At 43.8% G+C, this 24,605-nt stretch overlaps 1 protein-coding gene across 3 annotated transcripts in view; it reads right to left on the bottom strand.

Moving 5' to 3' along the window:
• Positions 1-24,605, bottom strand: part of OPCML (opioid binding protein/cell adhesion molecule like) — a gene marked incomplete at both ends in the record, with an annotated part of 1,076,008 nt that overhangs the window by 103,726 nt on the left and 947,677 nt on the right. For all 3 annotated transcript variants that reach the window (XM_082660307.1, XM_082660309.1, XM_082660308.1), the window contains one exon: positions 3,491-3,616. In XM_082660307.1, coding sequence (XP_082516433.1) covers positions 3,491-3,616 — 126 coding nt within the window. The remainder of the gene's footprint in view (positions 1-3,490; positions 3,617-24,605) is intronic.

The raw sequence follows: 24,605 nt of genomic DNA, 5'->3' as shown, positions 1-24,605 counted from the left end.
ACAAGCTACTGCTGTGTTTATATTAAAGTTGAGCTTTGTGATATCTCTTATACCTCTTTTAATATTCTTGTTAATATTACTTTATAATATTGACATTTTGTATTTCAAACCTGAGGTCTTTACACAAAGGATGTCTGGTGGATTTATTATCATTAACAAGGCAGGGGCTGAAATATGTATTCTCAATGTACATAGGGAACATGAGATAGTGAAAGTCTGAATAACGCTCCTAGTAGCACATCCAGTCTTTCATGTGGTGAATGCTTCTCACATAATTAATGTTCCACATTAGGGGCACATTTTCAGGTCATTATTTCCTATATCTCTGTAGGTATAGTTTTCAAATTTTATTGAGATTTAATTCAAAGACAACAAAATGCACCCATTTTTAGTGCAGCGTTGATTCGTTTTCACTAATTTAAGCACCAATATAACGACCACGGTGCTCGAGATTTCCATCACCCCAAAAAGTCCCTTGTACCCTTTGTAGTCAATTATCCAAACACCCCAACCCTATGTAACTACTGACTTGATTTTAGTCACTCTAGATTAGTTTTTGCCTGTTGTAGAATTTCATATAAATGAAATCATAAAGTACCTGGGTTTTTTTTTTCCGCTTCTCTTATTTAGCAGAATGCTTTCGAGATTCATCCATTTTGTTACATGTATCAGTGGTTTGTTCTTTCTAATTTCTGAGAAACCATCTGTTGCTTAAATTTACCACAATTTAACTATTTACCTGTTGAGGGTTTTGGTTTATTTATAGTTTGAGGCTATCATAAATGAAGCTGCTATGAACATTTGTGTACAATGTATATCTGTGGACATATGTTTTCATTTATCTTCGGTAAATTCCTAGAAGTGGAATTGCTGGGTCATATGCTGAGTGTATGTTTAACTTTATTAACAAAGTGTTAAACTGTTTTCCATAGTACTTATACTGATAGCAACACTTTTGCCCCTTTCCTGTTTGTCCATTTCTGTTCCCCTCTAACCTTAAAAGACCCTAATTATAGGAATGAGATCGCTAGGCAATTTAAACTAACTCCTGACCTATGCTCTCCTGAATGCACACCATGCCTAGTCTAACCTGTTGGTTCTTTTCCTAGATAAAAAGAAGTAAGACTAGCTCTTTACCCCAATAGCCCCCCCAAGCAACCCTGAAGGCAGATGACATCTGAGGAGAGAGTCAGCCAGTCTGCATGCAACGGAGAATGATGCAGAACCCAACCTCCTGCCTAAATGATTCACTGAGATTCTTCCCCCCTTTTTCCCTTTAAAAACTGTCCTGGCTGAGCAGAATCTTCAGAGTTGGTCTTTGGACATGAGTCCACCATCTCCCTACATTGCTGGCTTTCATGATTAAAGCACTTTCCTTTCTACCGACACTTGCCTCTCGAATTATTAGCTTTTGAGTGGCAAGCTACTGAAACTAAGTTCAGTGACAATACCATTCTGTGGTCCCACAGTTAATGTATGAGTTTCAGTTGCTTCACATCCTCATCAACACTTGATATTGTCAGTTTTTTAAATTTTTGTCATTCTAGTAGTTGTGTAGTGGAATCTGATTACAGTTTAATTTTCATTTCTATGATAGATATGTTGAGCATATTTTCATGTTCTTATTCCATTCATATATATTTTTTTGTGAATTGTCTGTTTCAGTGTTTGGTTCACTTCAAGGTAGGTGGTTAGAATCATGTTGTAAGAATTCTTCATACAGCACAGATGTAAATTCTTTGTCAGGTATATGGATGGCAAATATTTGCTCCCAATCTGTGGCTTGTCTTTTCATTTACTATTAATGGTAGTTTCAATATTGATGAGGCCAGTTATGAGTTGAATTTCATCCTCCACCCCGACGCCCCCAAAAGATACCTTGAAGTTCTAACCCCAGTGCTTCAGAATGTGACCTTATTTGGACATAGGGTCTTTATAGAGGTAATTAAGGTAATATGAGGTCATAAATGTGGGCTCCAATCCAATGTGTTTGCTACCCTTATAACAAGGGAAAATTTGACACAGAGAGATGCACACAGGAAGAAGGCCATGTGACAATGAAGGCAGGGATTGGGGTGATGTACCTACAAGCCAGGAAACACCAGCAGAAGCTCGGGGAGAGGCCTGGAACAGAGTTTCCCTCACTGGTCTCAAAAGGAACCAATCCTGGGCTTCCCTGGTGGCACAGTGGTCGAGAGTCTGCCTGCTAATGCGGGGGACACGGGTTCGAGCTCTGGTCTGAGAGGATCCCACATGCCGCGGAGCGACTGGGCCTGTGAGCCACAACTACTGAGCCTGCGCGTCTGGAGCCTGTGCTCCGCAGCAAGAGAGGCCCGCGCACCGTGATGAAGAGTGGCCCCCGCTTGCCACAACTAGAGAAAGCCCTCGCACAGAAATGAAGACGCAACACGGCAAAAATAAATAATAAATTAATTAATAAACTCCTACCCCCAACATCTTCTTAAAAAAAAAAAAAAAAGGAACCAATCCTGCCTACACCTTGATCATGGGCACCTAGCAACCAGAGCAATAAGAAAATACATTTCTGTTGTTTAAGCCATGAGGTCTGTAGTACTTTGTTATGGCAATCACAGGAAAATAATACAAAAGCAAAGTTATCATTTTTCTCTTATGCTTAGAGCTTTGAGTGAACTAGCAAGTCCTTGTCTAGCTCAACATTACTAAGATTTATTCCTAGTTTTCCTCTAGATTTATATTATTTTATATATCACACACAGGCATACTCCACACATTTTCCTTTTCATTGGGTTTCACGTTTATATTTTCTAATGCCTGAGAAAGCACTTGTTTCTTGTATAATTTATAGAATTAATCAGTTTCTGTTAACAGGGTAAATACATCAGGTGGCTCTTTGCCCATCTCTCAAGTTCAACTTAGAGTAAGTTTTATTTCCAAAGGGATAAGGTCCACTGTCCTTTTGGTTCCCTTCCTATTAAGTTGGAGATGATCATAACTAATGCTTTAATACCAATCACTGAGCGCCCAGCACAGGCACTTGACCATTTCCAGCATCCTTCTTCCACTCTGGGTAAGTGTCCTGAAAGCACTGAGAAGGAGATCCTTTTTCTCCTGGATGCACAAAATAACACCAACATTTTCAGTGCACAGTCCAGCTTTCTAGCCCTCTACTTCAAGAAAGGACAGACAACCCACTGACCCATGCATCCCCACCTTGAGATATTAGTATCTTTGTTGGAAGTTATTCTTATGGCATCTCTGTCCTTCATAGTTGGGAAAACACAAGTCTTCTAAGGTCATAAAAAGGACAGAGAAAATAACTCAGTAAATGTTCTCTACAAACCCTTCTTTAGAACGGAATACCCGGTGACTGATGCATGTAATCTATTTGTTCTTCCATCACTATGTTACAAATACAGCATTGCTTTCTGAGTCTTGAACTTTTGTTGTGCATTAGAAGCAAGTCTTCAATATACCAACTCTGAAAACTTCCTCCAAGTAAATGACTTACCCTTGACTGACAGGTGTCTCCATGTCACCGTTGGTTCAGGTCTGCCGATAGCAAGACACAGCAGGGTCACACTACTCCCCTCATTCACGGTGACGTCTGAGGAGATATTCATGATCTGGGGAGGAACTGTAAGGAGACAGAGGGGAAAAGAAATATATGAGAACGATTCTTGGCACAAAAGGAGGTGTTAGCCTATAAATATTCATACAGCATGTTTTGAAAAATAAATATTATTCTCAATAATAAATTTTACAGTTTTATGCTTGATTCGCCAAGGATGTGACCATTAACACAACATGTATAGGGCACTCATGGAAGCAGCTCTACATAATGTCTGGATGTACCAGGATGCAGGTGTGTGTGTGGGGTGCTGGGGAAACAGTAACTGAAGAGACAGGCATTACTGATGGTTGATGGAAAAGCAGAACCAAAGGGAAAATACAAAGTTTTCTAAGAGTTCCTATCGGACCCGTGTGTTCATTCCTCTTAGTGGAACCCCTGGCTTATGCAGGAACCACACACGTAATCCCCAGCTCAGCCTTTGTTTCCAACGACTCATTCACAAAGCCTCAACTGCACTGGATTAGTTACCATTTCCTGAGCACTCCAGACTATTGAATTCTTTGACCTCACACAGGTTGTGCGGTCCGGGAATTATTTTCTTTCACATTTCTCTTCCTGGAAATCACATTTCTTTTCCTGGAAATTCTTGCTCCTTCCTTAAAATGTATCCTTTACAACTCGGTTAAATTTTCACTGACTCTCCCACTCAGCATTAATTGCTTTCTCCCCTAGACTCCACCAGCGATAGTAGCCCCGGCTACTACTGTTACGCTAAGATCACATTATACAATTTATTTGTAATGGTATCATGTCCGAGTAGTTAGGAGCAGAGCTCTGGAGCCCAGCTCCTCACCTGCTGAGTGATCTGGGTAAGGTGAATTGTCTTCATCTCTTCAGGCTTTGTTTTCCTCACCTGTGAAACAGATGATAGCAGTAGCTAAACTCATGTTATGAGGTTTCAGTTAAACCATGGCTGACCAGGGCACCTGGTAGAAAGGAAGCAATCACTGGTAGCTGCTAAGATGACAGTGGTGACAAGGATGACAACAGCAATGATGTCATCTTTCAGAACAGACTGTTGTCCTCTCATGGGCCAGGTCCACGTCCATTTACCTGTCAGCATCACAAAGGCTGACGTGAGCCCTGGTCTTGCTGTTTACCTTGTCCTACCTCCAGGCCTGATTTTTAATTCAGTTTGAAGCTGGGCATCGGAAAATACCTAGATTCCTTCTCTAATCTTACTTCTCATCGCCCTCAACCTAGTTGGGTTTCTCTCCAATTTCCACATGGTCAACTGCAACAGCCTCCCACCTGGACCATCCCACCTGGTCTCTTTCCAATTTTGGATCCTCCAACCTGCCCCCTCCACGTGACCAGAGTGATCTTTTCAGGCAATAATCTCATCAAACTGTTAGCCCCGCTACTTGCTCCCTTAGCTCACCATGCCCCCCAGGCTTCGCACAAGCCTATTTTCCCTGACCTGAGCCCTCTGCGTCTAACCCCAACCCAGCGACAAGCCTCTTCCTGGCAGCGTCCTCACTAAGGCCGCTCACTGAACACTCTGGACCCAGCTCCCCTGGGAACACGGCAGAGGCACAGGCCCTTCCAAAACTTTGCTTTTCTTCTTCTTCTTTTCATTTCCTACCTGAAAAGACACGGCTCATCTTTCAAGGGACATCAAAGGTCACCTCCCCTTTGCAGTTTTCCCTAACCTCTCCCCAAATCCTGTAAAGAGAATCTCCCACCTCCCCACCTGGGGAGGGGACTGAACGTGTTGTCCTTACAGCTGATTATTTTATGCCTGTCTCTTTACCTAGAGAGTGAGGTGCTGGAGGAAAAGGATGGAATGACACCCACCTCTCTTTTCCTCAGTGTCTGGCACAAGGCTGACAAGGGTACCTGCTTAATTCCTCTTTGAAAGGAAGATCCAAAGAACAGATCAAACACATCCCAAAACTAAGGAGGGCAAAGCTTTTAACGGAGGATTTCTGATACCTAAAACTTTCTTCTCAATTTTCTTTCAGATTCTCAAAACAAAAGGAAGGGTGGACAACAGAGAGAGGAGGCTCCAAGCTTATAGTTATGCTGATTTATTCCAACTGCCAGTTTAATTATGAATTATTAATTACCAAACAGGTAGAGTGCTAGTGGAGTCCAAACGACCCTGAGTCAGTGGCAGAGGAGAATTGGGACTGATGCTTGATTCAGACAACTCTGCAGTCTGGAGTTTTATGCTGCTGAGATCTTAGAGGAAAGTCTTTTCAAGGAGAAGCCGTAAGTAACATGGAGAACACTTGCGATCTTAAGGGAATCCACATGAGCAAATAAATAAAAATTACCTGGCTTATAAATCTGCCCATTTTGGATTATTTCTGCATTAGGAACTGGCCTGAAATTTCTTTGCACATATTTTACCGAAATACACAGTGGGAAAAAATAGTGTACTTTCTAACTACACTGCATTCTCTTGAGAAAACTGTACTACTCGTTTTTCAGTATTTTCCAGCTTGTTAAAAAATTGTTCTGGGCTTAGAAATGTCAATACTTTTTCTCACTTTTTTATAAAGCAACAACTTCAGTGAACCTCCCAGAATATTCTCAGAATAATGTCTGCTTTAGCCAGATGTGTTAGGCCATCTGAAGCTCTCTTTCTCTAGACCCAAGAGTCTCTCTGTTTGTAAGGTGGACAGAGCTGCGGTGGGAGGGTTGGGGGCATAGCTGGTCAGTGGAGGAGAATTTAGGACATTGCAGCTTTGACGCCCAGGGACAGATTGCTCAATACGGCTCCCGATTCAGGGCTATCAGTTCCATGTATGTTATGTCTCATCGGATAGTTTAAAAGGTCCTGGATTAGGAGATATTTGTAAAATTCTATAGATATTTGAGGGACATCCTCATTCCCCAGGTGATTTACCCCCATTAGGAGGAAGTTTCCTGGAGGGGGATAGTGAAGGTTGATGCAAACGTTTCACCAAGCCTCAGGCAGTGAACCCCTCCATCTTCTGCAGGCCCACACTGTCCTCTGTCACTTTCCCCAAGGAGGAAAGGTAAGGACAGTGTCAAAGGTGAGGGTCGCCAGTAAGGCAGGAAACACAGAGAGTGACGTGGGAGAAAGGAAAGTTCTTTCTGTTCTCAATTATGACATCATTATTAGTGTGTAATAGGTAATAATATGTATTACTTATTAACATATGACTTGATGACTTTCAACTTCCTTACACATGCATTATCTCATGGATTCTTCACAAATTATGAGATAAACAGAACAAATATTCTCACTATTAAAAATGAAGAAACTGACACATGGGGAGGGTTAAGTAAACTGCCGAAAGTCACGTGGTCAGTAAAGGGCAGAATTCTTTCCATTATATTATATCGCCTCTTTGTTTAACCTCCCATCAATGCCCTAAACACGATATTTGTATTTGCATTTTCTGTCTCCTCTGCTTCGAAGGTCCTCCCTCCTGCATCTTCCCTCACGGCGGTGCCACTGGTCAGCCGGCTTCCCCAGCGCAGTGCCTGCCGCTGAGTGTGGGGCGGCGCAGTCATCCTGGTTTCTCCCGCGCTGAGCTTGCCAAGGGGGGTACTCAACACTTGTAACTCATTTAAATCTGATTTGAATTTGGCAATAGCATCATGATCCTCCCCTTGTTTCTGTGATAACCTTTGAACAAAGGAGCACTTGGAAATAAATTTAAATGCTTCTACGTATTTTGACAAGAGAGCTTTGTTCAATTTTCAGACACATATCTGTGGCAAATGAGTCTATCTATCTACCTATCATCTATCTACCTGTCTATTATCTATCTACCTACCTATCATCTATCTACCGCTAGTGTTTATGAATATACAGATAAACATGAAACATGTATAACAATCTTACCAGAAATGCTGAAATTACTTAAAGAAAATGGCAGCACCCACAAGAGTCTAATTAAAGGATTACAAATAGCACAGTGTGTTCCCAGTCGCATCTACAGACACTGGGGACCCTCCCCTGCAGGTCACGCATGCATCTGGTTATCTTCTCATTGACAGTGGTGGGCTATAATGTGTCCTAACATGGCTGGGCAGATTGATCACTGCACAACTACAAGGACTTCAGATTGTGGTCATTTTATTTTATTTTTTTTTAAGTATATTTTATTTTATTTATTTATTTATTTTATTTTTGGCTGTGTCGGGTCTTAGCTGTGACATGTGGGATCTTCGTTGTGGCATGTGGGCTCTTTCGTTGTGGCACACAGGCTTCTTTCTAGTTGTGCCGTGTGGGCTTCTTTCTAGTTGTGGTGCGCTGGCTCCAGAGTGTGGGCTCAGTAGTTACGGCACACGGGCTTAGTTGTCCCGCGGCATGTGGGATCTTAGTTCCCTGACCAGGGATCGAAACCGCGTCCCCTGCATTGGAAAGCAGATTCTTTACCACTGGACCACTAGGGAAGTCCCAGAGTGTAGTCATTTTAGATGGATGGATGGATAGGTAGATTGATCGACTGATCGATCGATAGATAGATATAGACATATAGATACACATCTATACCTATACAGATATAGATATAGACATAGATAAAATATTGTCTCTCCATACACATACAGAGAGACAGACAAACACAGTTTTATCAGATTGCAATCAGTGTCTTGAGGAAGGAAGGTCTCTTTGGACTCGGGGTTGCCATGAGGTATTTACACGTTCTCTTGACCCTCAGCATGGCCGAGGGCTCTTAAACATACCAGTGTGTCTTACCCATGGCCCTTCCTCTCCAATCTCACTGCCACTGGCTTAGTTGAGAAGCTCATCGTCTCTTCCTCGGAATATTACAAGTCTCCTCATTTCTCTACCCACCACCATTTCATAACTCAGACCCCATATGCCCCCCACAGTTACATCTTAAATATTTTGCTTCTGCCTAACACCCTCAACCTTTGCCCCTGGCTGAGACTGTGAAGCCCAAACTTCTGCACAGGATCTACAAAACCATTCCCAGCCTGGCCATAGCCTCAGCGCCAGCCCCTCCTCTGACAAGGAGTCCCACATCTCTCTCTGGGGCTACATCGTTCTCTCTTGCCCATGCCTTTACACACCGTATTCCTTCTGCTGCAGAAACACTCCCACTAGTGTGCCCTATGAGCTGCTCACCCTTCAATACTCAACTTGAATAAGACCTCGTTTATGACGCCTTCACTCTTCCTTCTTCCACTCCCAAGGAATTCTTGTTTATGTCTTCATCATACCATTTATCTTTAAAATTGAGCTATTCCATGGATGGGATCTGCTATATTTACCCCTTTTTTAAAAAACCTTTTAATGTATTTACTTTTGGGCTGCATTGGGTTTTCGTTGCTGCACGTGGGCTTTCTCTAGTTGCAGTGAGCGGGGGCCACTCTTCATTGCGGTGCTTGGGCTTCTCCTTGCAGTGGCTTCTCTTGCTGTGGAGCACGGGCTCTAGGCGCATCGGCTTCAGCAGTTGTGGCATGCAGGCTCAGTAATTGTTGCTCACGGGCTCCAGAGCGCAGGCTCAGTAGTTGTGGTGCACGGCTTTAGTGGCTCCGCAGCGTGTGGGATCTTCCCGGACCAGGGCTCAAACCCATGTCCCCTGTGTTGGCAGGCGGATTCTTAACTACTGTGCCACCAGGGAAGTCCTGCTCTATTTATCCTTGTATTCCTATTATATAACACCAAGCCTGACACGAAGTAGCATCCTTCCCCCCAAATGTAGTGCATTTATGTGTAAGTTTTTAAAGTGTGTGTGTTGCAATCTGGCAAGTGTTCGCCACTCTAGACATTTGACATTTGCCCTTTCCTCTCCCTGAAATACTCTCCACCTAATTCTTTTCGTATTTGTTTCCGTCTGGGTTCAGTTTTAATATTATTTCCTCAGAGAAGTCTTCGTTGATGACCCCGGTCCTCTCCCACCCATCAAATTCATGTCCTCTTCTTACAGTCTCTTCTCAACCTTTAAATTGTCTTCAAGAATTCTTATATACTTTTGTGCTTTTATATACACTTGTACGATTATTTGTTTAAAGTCTCTCTGGCACTGGACTATAAGCTTTAAAAACCACTATACTCCCAGTGTACTGAACTATGCTTGGCACATAGGTGTTTAATAAAAATGTATTATATGAATAAGTGCCTATTATCAAGACTGTGTATACACGTTATTGTATACTTGTGAGAGAGCAAGCCTGAGATAGGAAAATCTTTTCTAAAAGAGAAATGTTTCTTTGTGCAAAGGTAATTGGGGACTGAGCTCTGGACATACCAGCACCACCCTACACAAAGCTGATATGACAAGGTTGAAACAGTGTACGAGAGGCCGTGCACCACGGCTTAGGTTCCAGAGTCCAGGAGACTTGTGTAACCCTGGGCAACGCTGGCTTAGCCCCTCTGAGCTCTGGTTCTTCATTTGTAGAATGAAGATGATAGAATTTACCTCTCTAAGTTGTTATAAGAATTAAGTGTAAATGTGTATAGCATGCTAGTACAGTGCCTGGAAATAAGTAAGTACTTAATAAATGGTAGCTGTTATTGTTCATGTTTATCTATGATTGTTAATATACATGCCATTTAAAATCTGATAAATGGCTAATCTGTGCCTAACTGCTCATTTTCTAAATCTCAATTCCTTCCATTTTAAGTCAGCACTCATAAATGACGTTTGCCTTGGATAGCTGGGACAATTCCAGAGTAAAAAGTAAATATTTGATAACTAATTGTTAATTTCTGCCTCTTAATCTGAGCTATCAAACCCAAGTGAATGCGTAGGGCAAATCGCACGTGTTTACATAAAGAAATTACCTGGCTCTTCCTTACCTATGTTCTTTTAGGGGCCTCTGTTTCTGTTTCTAGAAAGAACAGGGTAAAAACTTCAGCACCATGCCCTCTTATTTCAAGGGCAGTAATTCCACCCATTGCAACTATACCCTGTCTCTGTCCAGGCACAGTGTTTGACAGTCACGTTTTAAGTGTTTTATTTAAGACTGAATGGCACAGTTAAAACAAACAAAAGAGAATCTTATAATTTGGAGTCATAGAAGCTAAAGTCTGAATACCATTTTTTTTCCAACTACTTTCTGTGTGATTAAGCCCTTAAGCTTCCTCTACCATAAAATGGGCGTAAAAATATTTGCCACAAAGGGATGTGAGATTAGAGATAATGATTTTAAAGAGATTTAAATAGTTATTATTGTTGTTTTCACATTATTATCATTATCCCCAGAGAATAACAATATGTTAAGAGACCATGAGAAAACTAATATAAATATGAACTGCTTTCTACTACATTTTTAAACACTCAAGGCTTGTTTATTAAAAAAATACAGTAAAGGGCTTCCCTGGTGGCGCAGTGGTTGAGAATCTGCCTGCTAATGCAGGGGACACGGGTGCGAGCCCTGGTCTGGGAGGATCCCACATGCCGTGGAGCAACTAGGCCCGTGAGCCACAACTACTGAGCCCGCGCATCTGGAGCCTGTGCTCCACAACAAGAGAGGCCACGATAGTGAGAGGCCCGGGCACCGTGATGAAGAGTGGCCCCCGCTTGCCACAACTAGAGAAAGCCCTCGCACAGAAACGAAGACCCAACACAGCAAAAATAAAGTAATTAATTAATAAACTCCTACCCCCAACATCTTCTTTAAAAAAAAAAAAAATACAGTAAAGACTTTTAAAGACTCATTGTTTTATTCTAGGATTACCTTTTGTTTTGTGTTTTAACAAGGAAGCTTATTTCATAAACTAGAGTTAAGGCTAATTGGGGAACGACAGTATGCATGCTAGGCTTTGTCGTGCCGTATTTTCCATACTAAGTATTATTTTATGGTGCAAAAGGTATTACACCAAATGTCAGGAGTCATAGGTTCGAATCTTGGTTTCTCCATAGCTGTGTGATCTTTTGTAAATCAGTTAACCCCTCTGGCTTTGGGGTGTGTGTGTTGTGTTTGTATGTGTATGTGTTGTGTGTGTATGTGTATTTGTGTGAGTGTGTGTGTGTATGTGTGTGTGGTGGTGATGGCGTCTGATTGTTTATTTGTTTAGTTTTGAGTGAAGAAGTTAGATTGTGAATTTTCAGGTCCCTTCTGGTCTAAATTCTGTGAGTTAATGATCTTCTAGCCACAGTGCAAGTTCAAGGGGGCTACTCCTGGGAACAAAGTGCTACCACCACCAGGAGCAACAACAAAATAGCTAGTGTTTATTTACTTGAGGCTGGTATTAAGTGCTCTATATACATTATTTCCTTTAATCCTTAACACAGCCCTAGTAAATATTCCCTGTTAAAAAATCAGCATAAGGGTAGACGTCTACATCAGTTAAATAGAATTAAGTGTCCAGAAATATATCCATACTTTTATGACCAATTAATTTTCAACAGGAAGCAAAAACAATGCAATGAAGAAAGAAAAGTCTTTTCAACAAATGGTGCTGGGGTAACGGTACATCCACAGGAAGAAGAATAAAGTTGAACCCCTACGTCACATCATATAAAAAAATTAACTCAAAATGCATCACATACCTAAATGTAAGAACTAAATCTTAGAAGAAGACAAAGGTGTGACTCTTTGTGATCTTGGATCAGGCAATGATTTCTTAGACATGACACCAAAAGCACAAGCGACAAAAGAAATAGATAAGCTGTACAGCATTGAAATTTTAAAAACTTTCAATTCTGTGCAATTTGAAGCAAAGTTTGTGCTTCAAATGCTCCTATTGAGAAAGAAAAAATCCCCACAGAATGGGAGAACATTTTTACAAATGATAATATCTGATAAGGAACTAAATCTATAATATATGAAAACGCATGCAACTCAACAAAAAAATACAAATAACCCAATTAAAATGTGGACAAAGGGATCTGGACAGACATTTATCCAATGAAGATACAGAAACAGCCAGTATGTACATGAAAAGATGTTTAGCATCATTATTCATTAAGAAAATGCAAAGCAAAACACAATGAGTTTCCGCTTCACATCCACTAGAATGGCTATAATCAAAAAGACAGATAATAACAAGAGTTAGTGAGGACGTGGAGAAATTGGAACCCTCACGCATTGCTAGTGGAATTGTAAAGTGGTGCAGCCACCTTAAAAGACAGTCTGGCAGATCCTCAGAAGATTAAAGATAGAGGTATCATGTGACTCACCAATTCAACTCCTAGGTACATACTCAGGAGGAATGAAAACATGTCCACACAACTTTTACACAAATGCTCATGACAGCGTTTTTCATAGTAGACAAAGATCGGACACAACCCGAACAGTCATCAACAGCCGAATGGATAAGCAAAATGTAGCGCATCCGTACAATGGAATACAATTCACCTATAAAAAGAAACGAAGCACTGATGCTTTAACACGGGTGAGCCTTGAAAACATTAAGTGGAAGAAACTAAACACAAAAGGCGACATATTACATGGTTTCTACTTATATGAAATGTTCAAAAGGGGCAAACCCACAGAGACAGAAAGTATATTAGTTGCCAGAGGCTGGGGAGAGGGGCAAATAGGGAGTGACCGTTACTGGGCCTGGGTTTCTTTTGGTGTGATGAAGATCCTCCAGAATTGCACAGCAGTGATTGTTCTACAACCCTGTGCATATATAAAAGCGACTGGATTGTACACTTTAAAAGGATGAATTTTCTGGTGAGTGAATTACAACCCTATAAAGATGTTGTTAAACAAACAAACAAACAAGGTTTGTCAGCTCCTGAGAGGTAGAACCAGATGTTCTTGCACTAAGGAGAGAAGGCAACCTCCCACCACATAGGGTTCTCAGAAAACATCTTCCTCATTTATTGACAGTTCCATGCATCTGCTTAACTCTCCATTTCTCATTGCTTGCCTACTGTTTCCCTTCCCTTTTCAAGACAACTAGCCGTGCCCAGCCATGTCAGTCTCTCTGCAATGCTCAAAGCGCCCTGTACTCACTCATCATTCCACACTTTTATCTATGCTGTGTCCTCTGCTCATGTGCCTTCTTCTTCCCCCCTCCTCTGTCTGTTCTACTCCTACTCATGATGGAAAACTGAAATTGAGATATAATAGCCTCCCTCCATCACCTCTCCCCATCCTAGAGGTGAGTATGGGGAGGTGCTTCCGGGCTCCCTGTGCATAACGATGTACTTCATTCATTCTAAAACATTAGCTGAGTGCCTAACGTGTCCTAGGATTACTTTGGTGGTAGAGGAGTGGACAGACAAGTCCCTGCCTCATGTTAACTGTGGAGCTTAGTGTCTAGAGGAGACACATGTGACACTGACACATTATCATTGACACATGAATCAATGTGTGATGAAGCTGTGGGTGTGCAAGAGACCAGGGGAGCCCATGATGGGGGTCTGTCCTGGCCGGTGGGTCTGGGTGAGGGATTTGCTCTGAGCAGAGCTGGGCAGAGGGATCAGCATATGCAAAGGCTTTGCAGAGACAGGAAGCAGGGTGAGCTTGGGGGACTGTGGCTGAAGTGAAAAGCGTAAAACCATACAAGCTGAGGCTGGATAGGCGGGGGGAAGAACTCATAGGCTCTTGGAGGAAATGCTAAGATTTTTATCTTTTTTATAAGAGAAATAGGGGGACATTAAAATGTGTGATGATGATGATGACGATGGTGATGATGATGATGGTGATAATGATGGAGATGGTGATGATGAGGATGGTGGTGATGATGATTATGGTGATGGTGATGATGGTGATGGTGATGGTGATGATGATGATGATGATGATGATGGTGACGGTGAGGATGATGGTGACGGTGAGGATGGTGAGGATGATGATGACGGTGATGATGGTGATGATGGTGATGAGGATGATGGTGATGGTGATGGCTGCTGGGGGAAGGACAGATTACACTGGGAATAGGGCAGAAGTGCGAACAGGAGAACTGGCTCGGATGTTGCCCAGCAGGAAGGTGGTGGTACCTTGGACAAGCGTGGTAACAGGAGAGATGGGCAGAGAGGGAGAGGTGTGAGAGACATTTAGGAGTTAGAACAAGCAAAGCTTGGGGATGGACGGGATTTGTGTGAAGTGTTAAAACACTTCTCACAGTGTTCTGTTGTCATCTATGTCTCTCTTACCCACTAGGCTGGGAAGGGGTCTTCATAATCAAGGACAGCTATTTGTTCATTTCAGCATCCTTAGGGCCTCTCAATGTCTGGTATCCAATAGATGGTCAACACGTGTGCTGGATTTAACTAATAGTACAAAGAGGCTTCTAGAAAACACAAGCTCTCAGGATCCAGGAGGGCAGCCAGGGAGCTGGGACTGGGTCAAATCGCTTGAGGTCACATCCTAAGTTAAGATGCAGGACCAGTTTACACGGTTTTAGACTGAGTGTGAACGTGGACTCCCTTTGTGCCCTGGTGTGATGTGGTTTTACGTTATCCTGCATAAGATTAGACCTGCGGGGCTCTGACTGCTTTTCTCTTCTTGGATCTATTTCGATGCGAGGAACACAGGGAAGGAGAACAAATGGTTATGAACTACACATGAATACACGCTGGGGACCAGGACATCACCAACCCCCCAGGCTCCACAGAGGCTGTCTGTGATGGCCATCTCCACTCTCTCTTATGGAATCTATTTATAGACACAGACACACATCTCCTATTTTTAATTTGCACAATTCAAGCAACTGACCATGATCAGAGAAACTCCGTTAAGGGTCCTTCTCCTCTGCCTGCTCTTTCTGGGGCAGGGAGACGCCTCTCTCTGGGGCCTCCTTTTGTTCCTTCCTCTCCAACTCCCCACCTCCCCCTGAGGCTTCTGCTTGCGCCACATACACTCAGAAGCTCAGGGTTTAATTTACATCATACAATTTTCAAGTCAAAAAGGGACCTTAGGGATCACCTAGTTCAACCTCCTCGTTTTGCAGCTAAGGAAACACTCACGTCCTAGTTCCAGTTCTGTCAAGTGTGTGTTGTGAGGTGACGGGTGAGTCCCATGACAGCTCTTCACTCAAGTCTCTCTACCACTTCAGGATCCCCAGGCCCTGGTCTCAGGCCTCTCTCCTTCTCTTCTCTCCCCCTTTACTTGGTCACAGTTATCTTTTGTTGTGCGATCCCTCTTATTCACGGCATGACCTTGAACAAGTCACTAAATGTCTGTAACTCCCATTTCGCAAACTGCAAAGCAAGGTGGTGCTGTCGGTCACTCACAGGGGCCTTGGGAGGAATAAATGGTAAAGGAATATAAAATGCTTTAATCACAGTGCCTGTCACATGATAAATGTCAATATCACAGGCCCTTTAATTCTACTTGTAGATTTTTTTTTTTGCCAGCAACTCCCATTTTTTGAAAACTTCATAGGTGTCAGGAGGCACCATACTAATAATTTCCCACACATCACTTATTTCATCCTGTGGAAACCTTACCGGGAAGGTTTACTATTTCACATTTTAACAATCAGGAAGTAAAGGCAGAGAGAGGTCAAACAAGCGGCCGAATGTCACACAGCAACGGAGGAGAAGCTGACACGCGCACCCAGTTCCCACTGACTTCCGAACCCCAGGTCTCAGCACTGCAAAGCCACATCCGGAAACAGCCCGTCTGCTGGTTCCCAAAGCCATGCGCCCGGCACCCCAGCTCAGGGCCTTCAGCTGCACACAGCATGCTGGTCACGGGGGACTCATGTCGGCTTTGGAGCAGAAGCTGCCCTCCTTTGAGTATCTGGAACAGGAGGTAATACCAACGACACTCAGCGGTGGCAGGACCAAATGAGGTGGCCCGGCAGATGTTCCAGCATCTTCCTAATCACTGGCCTCTTCTCATTTTCTGCCTCAGATGCCTGGGCCCCTCATTTTGTCCTCCCGGGTCAGAGGATGTCGGCGCAGAAGGGGGTTGGAGGAGGGACGGTCCCGCCCAGGGTTTGCCCGGCCCTGCGCTCTCAGCAGAGTCGCCGAGGCTCCAGTCTTCAGCCTCGGTTCTTCTGGACCGAAGCCCGGCCTGGGGGCTACAGCTCAGAGGAGGACGCCTGGGCTGAAGATTAGGCCACATGTGTCCACACTTAGGGATTCACGACCGCCACCTCCAGCCCTGCCATCAGCCCCTGGCCTGCATGATGCTTTTCTGCCCAACAACCTGTCAGCAGGTGCTCTCTGATTTTACATTTGTGTGTCCATCTTTCTCCCTGTCCCCAGTATTAGAGGTCTTTTTAAAATTTTTATTTATTTATTCCCCCCCCCCCACACACACTGTATTTTATTTTTACAAGGGATAAATTAACACCAAGCATTGTAAATGGATGACCGCAACAAAAGCAACAATGATTGCAATTACCAAACACGAAACACACTCACACTACGTCATAATATTGACATTCAGTCCAGGAATCCTCCACTGTAACAGCTCCTTTACTTTGCAGTGAAAATTGATTTGTATATTTTTTGCCTCTGAGTCCTTGTGGGATTTTTTTTTTATTATTCAAACAGAAAATCACAAAAATTATAATCATCCTCATCAGTTCACTCAGTCCCATGTAATTATTTTTTTTTATCTGGATCTTTTGTTAGCACTTTTATAAATTCATCAGTTTTCCATTCAAGAGGTCTTATCTTGAATGGGGAGGGCGTGGGAGAAATGGGCTTCTTCTATGACCTTCTTCAGAGTTTGTCCAGTAATCCGCCCAGTACCCAGTCTCCCAGGTCTGGAGCTTTGGAAGGCCCGGCAGCAAGGGCAGATCCCCAGCCCTCTGAGCCCTCCCTGGCCTGCTCCAACCCCACCTGGCACCTGTGACTCAGGAGTGTTGATGGGCTCACGCCCTGCTCTGCGCCACCCACTCCCCAATGAACAGGGTGGGCTGTGTGTCCCTACGGTGCTCTACCCACCTGCACAGCAACCTCGGAGCCTGGGTGGGACCTCACCTGAGCTGCCGCCCCTTCCCACACAGCCTCACCCCCAGACTGTCCATCAGGAATCCGTCTGGATTCTCCCCAGGCACTCCCCTGCCCGTCGACTGGACAACCCTCTCCTCTTCTCGACCTGCTCTGTGATGCCATGAGTAGGCCGCTACCCCTCAGCCCTGTGCTGCAGACGTAGTCGTCTGTGCCCAGCTCTGAGATAGAACTGAAGAAATTTGCTGGTATCAGACACAGAAACCCTGCATCTTCGGAGGAAAGGGGGACTTGGAAAATCTTGAAGAAACAGGTCCCTGCCCATAACAATGCCCACGGCTGGATGCTGCCGTAGGAAGAAAGAGGGCAGGGTTTCTCTCTCCCATACAGTAACTGTAGGGAAAGGGCAGCCTCTTCCTCTCCATGACCCCTGCTTCAGTATTTGGTAATGTGCAGATGATAAAACTTTCCTAAAAAAGGATCTAGTTATGAATAAATGAGATCATAAAAGTAAGTATACTTTGAAAACTGCTGTGTACTTTTTTTTTTTTTTTTTTTTGCGGTATGCGGGCCTCTCACTGTTGTGGCCTCTCCCTCTGCGGAGCACAGGCTCCGGACGCGCAGGCTCAGCGGCCATGGCTCACGGGCCCAGCCGCTCCGCGGCATGTGGGATCTTCCTGGACCAGGGCACGAACCCGTGTCCCCTGCATCGGCAGGCGGACTCTCAACCACTGCGCCACCAGGGAAGCCCAAGGGCATGTACTTCTAATTTGGTATTCCCATGAAAGAAGAGAAAAGCCATGTTCTTGGTCTCTGGGATTCCACTGGTTCTAAATTCGATGAGTTTTTACTCCGTCCGCTGCAGAGCAGGGGTTGGCCTCAGCATTCACAGTACTTTGATCCCTAGCACAGAGAAGGTACAACACGGAAGCTTTCCTTAGTCCAAATATAAGCTTATATACCCCTTTTTAAAAATTCACTACTAGATCCACAAAAGACAAGATTTCTAATGTGAAAGAGCATGCTTGATTTCTAAGTGTGAGGAAGTCCACCAGCAGGGCCCCAATATAATTCTTCATGAGTATTTCTGCAAATCTTTAAAATCTCTCTCAATTCCAACAAATCTGGAGAGTCTGGAAATAAGGATGCTTTGCTTTCATGTTTTCATACACCGGGGAAGGGGGAGGGGTCCATGACTGAACATCGCTGATAAAAACATGATAACTGAGTCTCATTACAGCCAAAGACAAGTCTCATATTTTAGCATTTTTATTAAAGCTTTTTAAATTACTGAGTGTCTGGTATACTCAATACTGGCTTAAGTGATTTATATTAGTCTATCCCTAGATACTACATCTAATAAATAACCTGGCAATCTCCTAACCCATAAATATCCCTGGCCTCAGCAAAAAGCAATTAAAGCATGTTAGGAAAGAAACAAAGAATGTGGCTTCCCAGTACTCCAGACTTCAGTGCCATTGCACGCTCCCAGTGGAGTAATTCATGCCATTTGAGGGGGTCACATCTCCTGTGCTCACCACTCACCCACCAGAAATTTACATTCCTGCTGTCTTCAAACAAAACACACCCCAAACTCTCTTAAAATGTTTAAAATGTCATAATGATGCAGGTGTTTTAACATGAAAATAGTATTCCCAGCAACAAGTGTTCTACAATATTTTAGACAGTTTAGGCTGAAAATATTGTGCAAAACCTTTTGGGAAAGCAGTTGTGACAAAAATGTTGAAAATGCATTACGTGTTAGAGGCTCCGGTGTCACTAACCCAGAAAATATTTCAGGTTAATAAGCTTCAACCAGCATACCAGTAAAAAGTCATGGATATTTACAACAGTGGCTTCAAGTTCAGTACTTTTAGCAGTAAAAGGAGGCCTCTTTTTCTGAAAACAAAACAAAACAAAACAAAACGCCTCTTCTCTGGCCTTCCCTAAACCTCCAGGGGTGTATGAAGGAGAAAAATCTGGGTCCTTACTTTCTACTTATATCAATGACTATGCTCTGCATTGCATTCAACACAACGGCACCCGGGTAGGAGAGAAAACAGTCACACCCAGACACTTCTTATACTCGGGGACGCTTATAGGAAAAATTGTCTTGAATAGTAAAGGATGGCCCCAGTCCAGGTTTTACGGGGATTCTCCAAATTACAATCCCAGTGAGTCCATGGCCTACTCAACATAAATTTCAGAATCTTGCAGGCTTTAAGTCAGCTTAATTTGATGTGTCTTCTAATAATGTTTTCCATGATTTTATTAAACATTGTCTATTTTTATGTCCCTCACTTCCCAGATAATGGTCACAAATGGATTGTTGGGAGAGGGGAGCAATTGCCTTCTATAATTTCACAGAAGCCTAATAACACCCTACTTACATGTCTTCTCTCTCCAGGCACATCAAGGAGGGATACAGATGTCAGAAGATCTAAGTAACATGGTGAGGGAGGTGATGGAGAAGATTTATTTTTGCATCAAGAATATTTACATTTATTTCACAATCCTTGTAAGCAAGAGATATGTGACCACCAGATGCTCAGAGCTCCACAGGATTCTGCAAGCTACATAGTATCCCATTTCCAAGCTAGTTAATGCCATCTTCTGAAATGTTACTACATTGACATAGTCGAAACAACAACCTACTTTGAAACACAGATAATTGTGAGTCCCATCTTTACTCTCAGGCCCCACTAGCTTACCGGCTCCTCTAATTCATCTGTACTTTGTTTATCCATCCAGCGTTTACTTGTGCAAGACAAGCAAACAAGAATAGATCTTATCATCACCCTTTTCCTAAGACAAAAAGTAGCAGAGTATATACACTATTGTTCCACATTTATTAAAATATTCCTTATACATTTTCAGAGATGTGTTGTATTCCTTTGTATTCTCACATATTATAAGTTTATTGAGCTAGTGTCCTATTCACAATTATGTGGCTTAAAATCTATTTCAATCTGCTATTACAATGTCACTCATACTTTGTGTGTGTGTGTGTGTGTGTGTGTGTGTGTGTTTTAGGCTTGTGAATGTGTCTGTATGGGACAGAGCTCCAGAACAGGTGATGGTTTAAAGTGTAAATGCACCTGTCATTTTGATGGTTACTGACAGATTTCTTATGAGGCTACCTGTCTCCCCAACAGTCTTGTCAGCAGCAACTAAGCTTCTGGATTTCTGCCAGTACGATAAGGGAGAGATGGCATCTCTGTGTGGTTTGACTGAATCCTTTCACATATGTTAGGATGGTGTGCACCGTTTTCTGTGGACTTTCTCTCCATGCTCTTTGCCTCGGCTGGTTGGGCTTCCCAGGGTCCTCTGTAATAAATCATCTTTCTATGTCCGTCAACTAGAGTTAATTCACTGCAGTAGTTAGAGCTTGGCCTCTGAAGACAGAGGGCCTGGCCTGCTTCCTGGTGCTACCATTTCCTGGCTGTGTGACCTTAGGGGGTTTATCAACTCATTTGTGCCTCACTTTTTTATCTATAAAATAGGGACACAATGAGTACCTAAAAGGCAGGAGTGTCGTAAGGTTTGGATGAGTCAGTGCGTGTCAAGTGCTCAGGACAGTGCCGGCTGGGTAGTCAGGCCCTCCTGGTCCCGTTACTGCTTATTTCACGCTTCCCAGAGGTGTTCCCTGCTCTCATGGCCTGGGGCACATTGGTCTAGGTCATCACTGAAGGAATTGGCTGCGTGGTCCTACCTGCCACGTCACAGGGAGGGAGAGGTTTGACTGGGGACCAGAGGCACATCCTAAGAGTCAGGCTGATGATCAGTCTCTGTAAACAAACACATCTGTGGACTGGCACCTCTATAAAGCTGCGTGCCCAAGAGAAACGCCGCTTTAGGTATATGTCACCAGAGAAATGTCAGGCTTGGGGGCACAGGGAGATGAGGAGGGAAGAAGCACCCCTGCACATGCTCAGTGGGGCAGTGGGACCCTCACTTGATCTCAAACGGATAAAATACCTCCTTTCCTCTTTGGAAAATGCAAGAGAAGAAATGCTAAAATGCATCTAGGGGAGATGTGATCGTTAAGGGCAGAAAAGGGCGGGGTGGGGATGGCAACATTGATCTGGACACACAGGTGTCTACTGCACCCCAAACTATCCATCTGTCTGTCAGATAAGACGGGGTGGGGCGGTGAGTCAGAGAGTAAGTGGCCGGTAGGCATCTTACAGAAAGGAGATATGAGGAATCCAAGGCCTTGCTTTTAGGTGTGTTAGGGTGGTACGCAGAGAAGAAGGCTATGGCCAGAGATTCTTAGCAATGGCAGAGGCAGGGAATTTTGCAAAGTGAACAGCTAGGTTCCCAATCCAATAGCGACAGCATGTAACTTCTGGAGAAAATAAAAATCTCCTTCTAAGCATAGTGACAGCCTTCATCATATTTATTCCCTCAGGGAAAAAGTCAGTGTAATACTATGCCATCCTTTTTATTGGAATTTTTTGTTAATCCCTAGATTAGATCTCTCCTAATTTTTTTGAATTGGGAAGTTAAAACCCCTATGGAGAGAGCTTTCTGACACGGCCATCACCCCTAAAGAGGACCCCGTGTTTAGACACTGAGCGCCGACCGTGCCCAGCAATATGTTTTGATGGAAGGAGGAGGAAGATGCAAAGGAGCTCTCAAACGACAGATGATTAATTTCCAATGGATTTCACTTCTCCTAAGGGTGTAAAAATGAAAGCTTAGACCCGGAACCTGCTGGGGTACTTCTCAAGGTGATAAAAACTCATTACAGTTAGAGCCTATACTACTAAATATGCCAGAAGCAGAAACACAGAGCATTTGGGAGGATTCAGAGCAAAGAGAGTCGAGCTTATAAATGGCCACGTGCATTGACAGAGACTCACAAAGGTTATCCTGCTTCCTCCCTCCAACTCTGACCAAGATGATCCACCTGCCAAGCTGGCTGGGGTGGGTACAGGAGCTGGGGGCTGGGCCACAGAGTAAGTGAAGTATGTGGGTGTGGAAGATTGGAAGACGGACAGCAGGCTTGAGAGGAAATAGGACAAAAGGAAAGTGGGTATTTTGAAGAATTGGTCCTAGCTTAGAAACAGGTGCAGAATTCCTACCCCCAACACACACACACACACACACACACACACACACACACACACACACACACACACACACACACACACACACACACACACACACACACACACACACACACACACACACACACACACACACACCTGCTCTAAAAACAAAGGAGACTGGAGTGGGCTCCAGGGTGTACCTCAAAGGGCATGCTTCGGGCAGAGGTCCAGACACACACACACACAAAGTCATTTACATTCATTTGCTCATTTTACCCCTGAATTCAGTGCCATTTCAAAGCTAGATAAGGCAACAAACAAGTATTCATAATCATGTATCAAGCAGCAATATTTCCACAGTGGTTAAGTGTGGAGCCAGGCAAAGAATAGACTCTCCCCTATCCAACTCCCTTAAAATATTTTTAAAAAGTCAAGATATCCTGAAATTGAGCAGGACCCTGGGGGGCTCCTGGGCACAAAAGTCTCTGTGGGGCTTCCCTGGTGGTACAGTGGTTGAGAATCTGCCTGCCAATGCAGGGGACACAGGTTCGAGCCCTGGTCCGGGAAGATCCCACATGCCTTGGAGCAACTGGGCCCATGAGCCACAACTACTGAGCCTGTGCATCTGGAGCCTGTGCCCCGAAACAAGAGAGGCCACGACAGTGAAGGGCCCGCGCAGTGCGATGAAGAGTGGCCCCCCGCTTGCTGCAACTAGAGAAAGCCCTCGCACAGAAACAAAGACCCAACACAGCCATAAATAAATAAATTAGTTTTTTAAAAAAAGCCTTTCTGTGTCCCAAGTTTCTTGTTTGTAAGAAATAGGCTTCATACAGCCTCCACGACCTTCCCTGAGCTGCAATGGGCAGGTTCAAACAGTTGCTAATCAGGAGAAGGGAGGGGCTGCAGAGACAAGGGAGGAATGCTCAAAGGAAACAATAGTGCAGCCTTGGGGCAGGTCCTGGTGCCCCCTCAGGGGACACACATCACAATGTGTTTGAGCTGTTTTGCAGATACTGAAACTCCCACCAGGTGGAAGAAGTTAACTGTCTGCTGCCCACAGGCACGTAGACCCCAGACCAGTTAGAACCAGGTTGATGAGGCTGACTCCCACTTACCTCCCCACCAACCAGTCAGAAGAATGTCCACCAGCGGATCACACCCTCCTGTTTGAACCATTACTATAAAACTCCTCACTACCCACTCCAGGTCGGGACATACAGTTTTGAGGGCATTAGCCCGCTGTGGCCCCCTTTGCCTGTCAAGGCAATAAAGCTGTTCTTTTCTACTTCACCCAAAACTCTGTCTCCTAGATTCAATTTGGTGTCGGGGTACAGAGGCTGGACTCAGCATCAATCTCAAGGGATCTCCTGGTTTAAGAGGAACACCTAACTCCCAGAGGACAAAGTAAAGTATTTAAAGGCTTGAATTCTGTTAAATTAAAAGCTAAAATCAGTCAGCAAGGTTTTAGTTTTATCCCTTATCTGTTTTCCAAAATATGTCTTTAGCCATGTCAACAACTTCTTTTGTTTTCTCTCTCCTCCCTCAACCCTCTGTCCTCATAAGATGTCTAACTGGAATAAAGACATGTTATTAAATACACGTAGATTGTATATAGAGGATGGTATCAGCCCTCTCCCCCCATGAACTTGATAATAACTCCCATACACAACAGGTGAGCTCATATAAAAACAAGCTCATATTACATACACAGAATGGCTCCCCCGGCAGAATGAGATCTGAAACTGATCTATGATGCTAGCACCTCTAAATCTGGATGCAAACAGAATGAGTCTGAGAGAAGGGCTGTGTCAGTTTCACCCATTGCTGCCCAAGGGAAGGGAGAGCCCTGACTGGTAGAATCCACCTGTGTGGTTTCTGTAGCAGAAATAGTTTCTGTAAATCGTGTGGATTATGCCAGAATAACCGGATGCTATTAAACATGTGAACAGGGCAATTATGTCCCATCTACATGATTCTGTCACCTTCTAATTTAAATGTAGTTTCCCATTTAGACTTTGTATAAGAAAAAGGGCTAATGGAGAGATTCCTTGGGCTAGACTAGGCTGTAGGCTTGGCTCATTTGCAAATCAATAAAGTGCTTTTGAGTGCCTGACTGTGAGCCTCCCTCAGAGGCGGGGCCCTACTCAGCGCCCTACAGAACAAAGTTCCGAGCCTTGGGAA

Source organism: Grampus griseus, assembly GCF_964374135.1.
Source record: "Grampus griseus genome assembly, chromosome: 8".
Lineage (NCBI taxonomy): Eukaryota > Metazoa > Chordata > Mammalia > Artiodactyla > Delphinidae > Grampus > Grampus griseus.
This window is presented reverse-complemented; position numbering and strand designations above follow the sequence as displayed.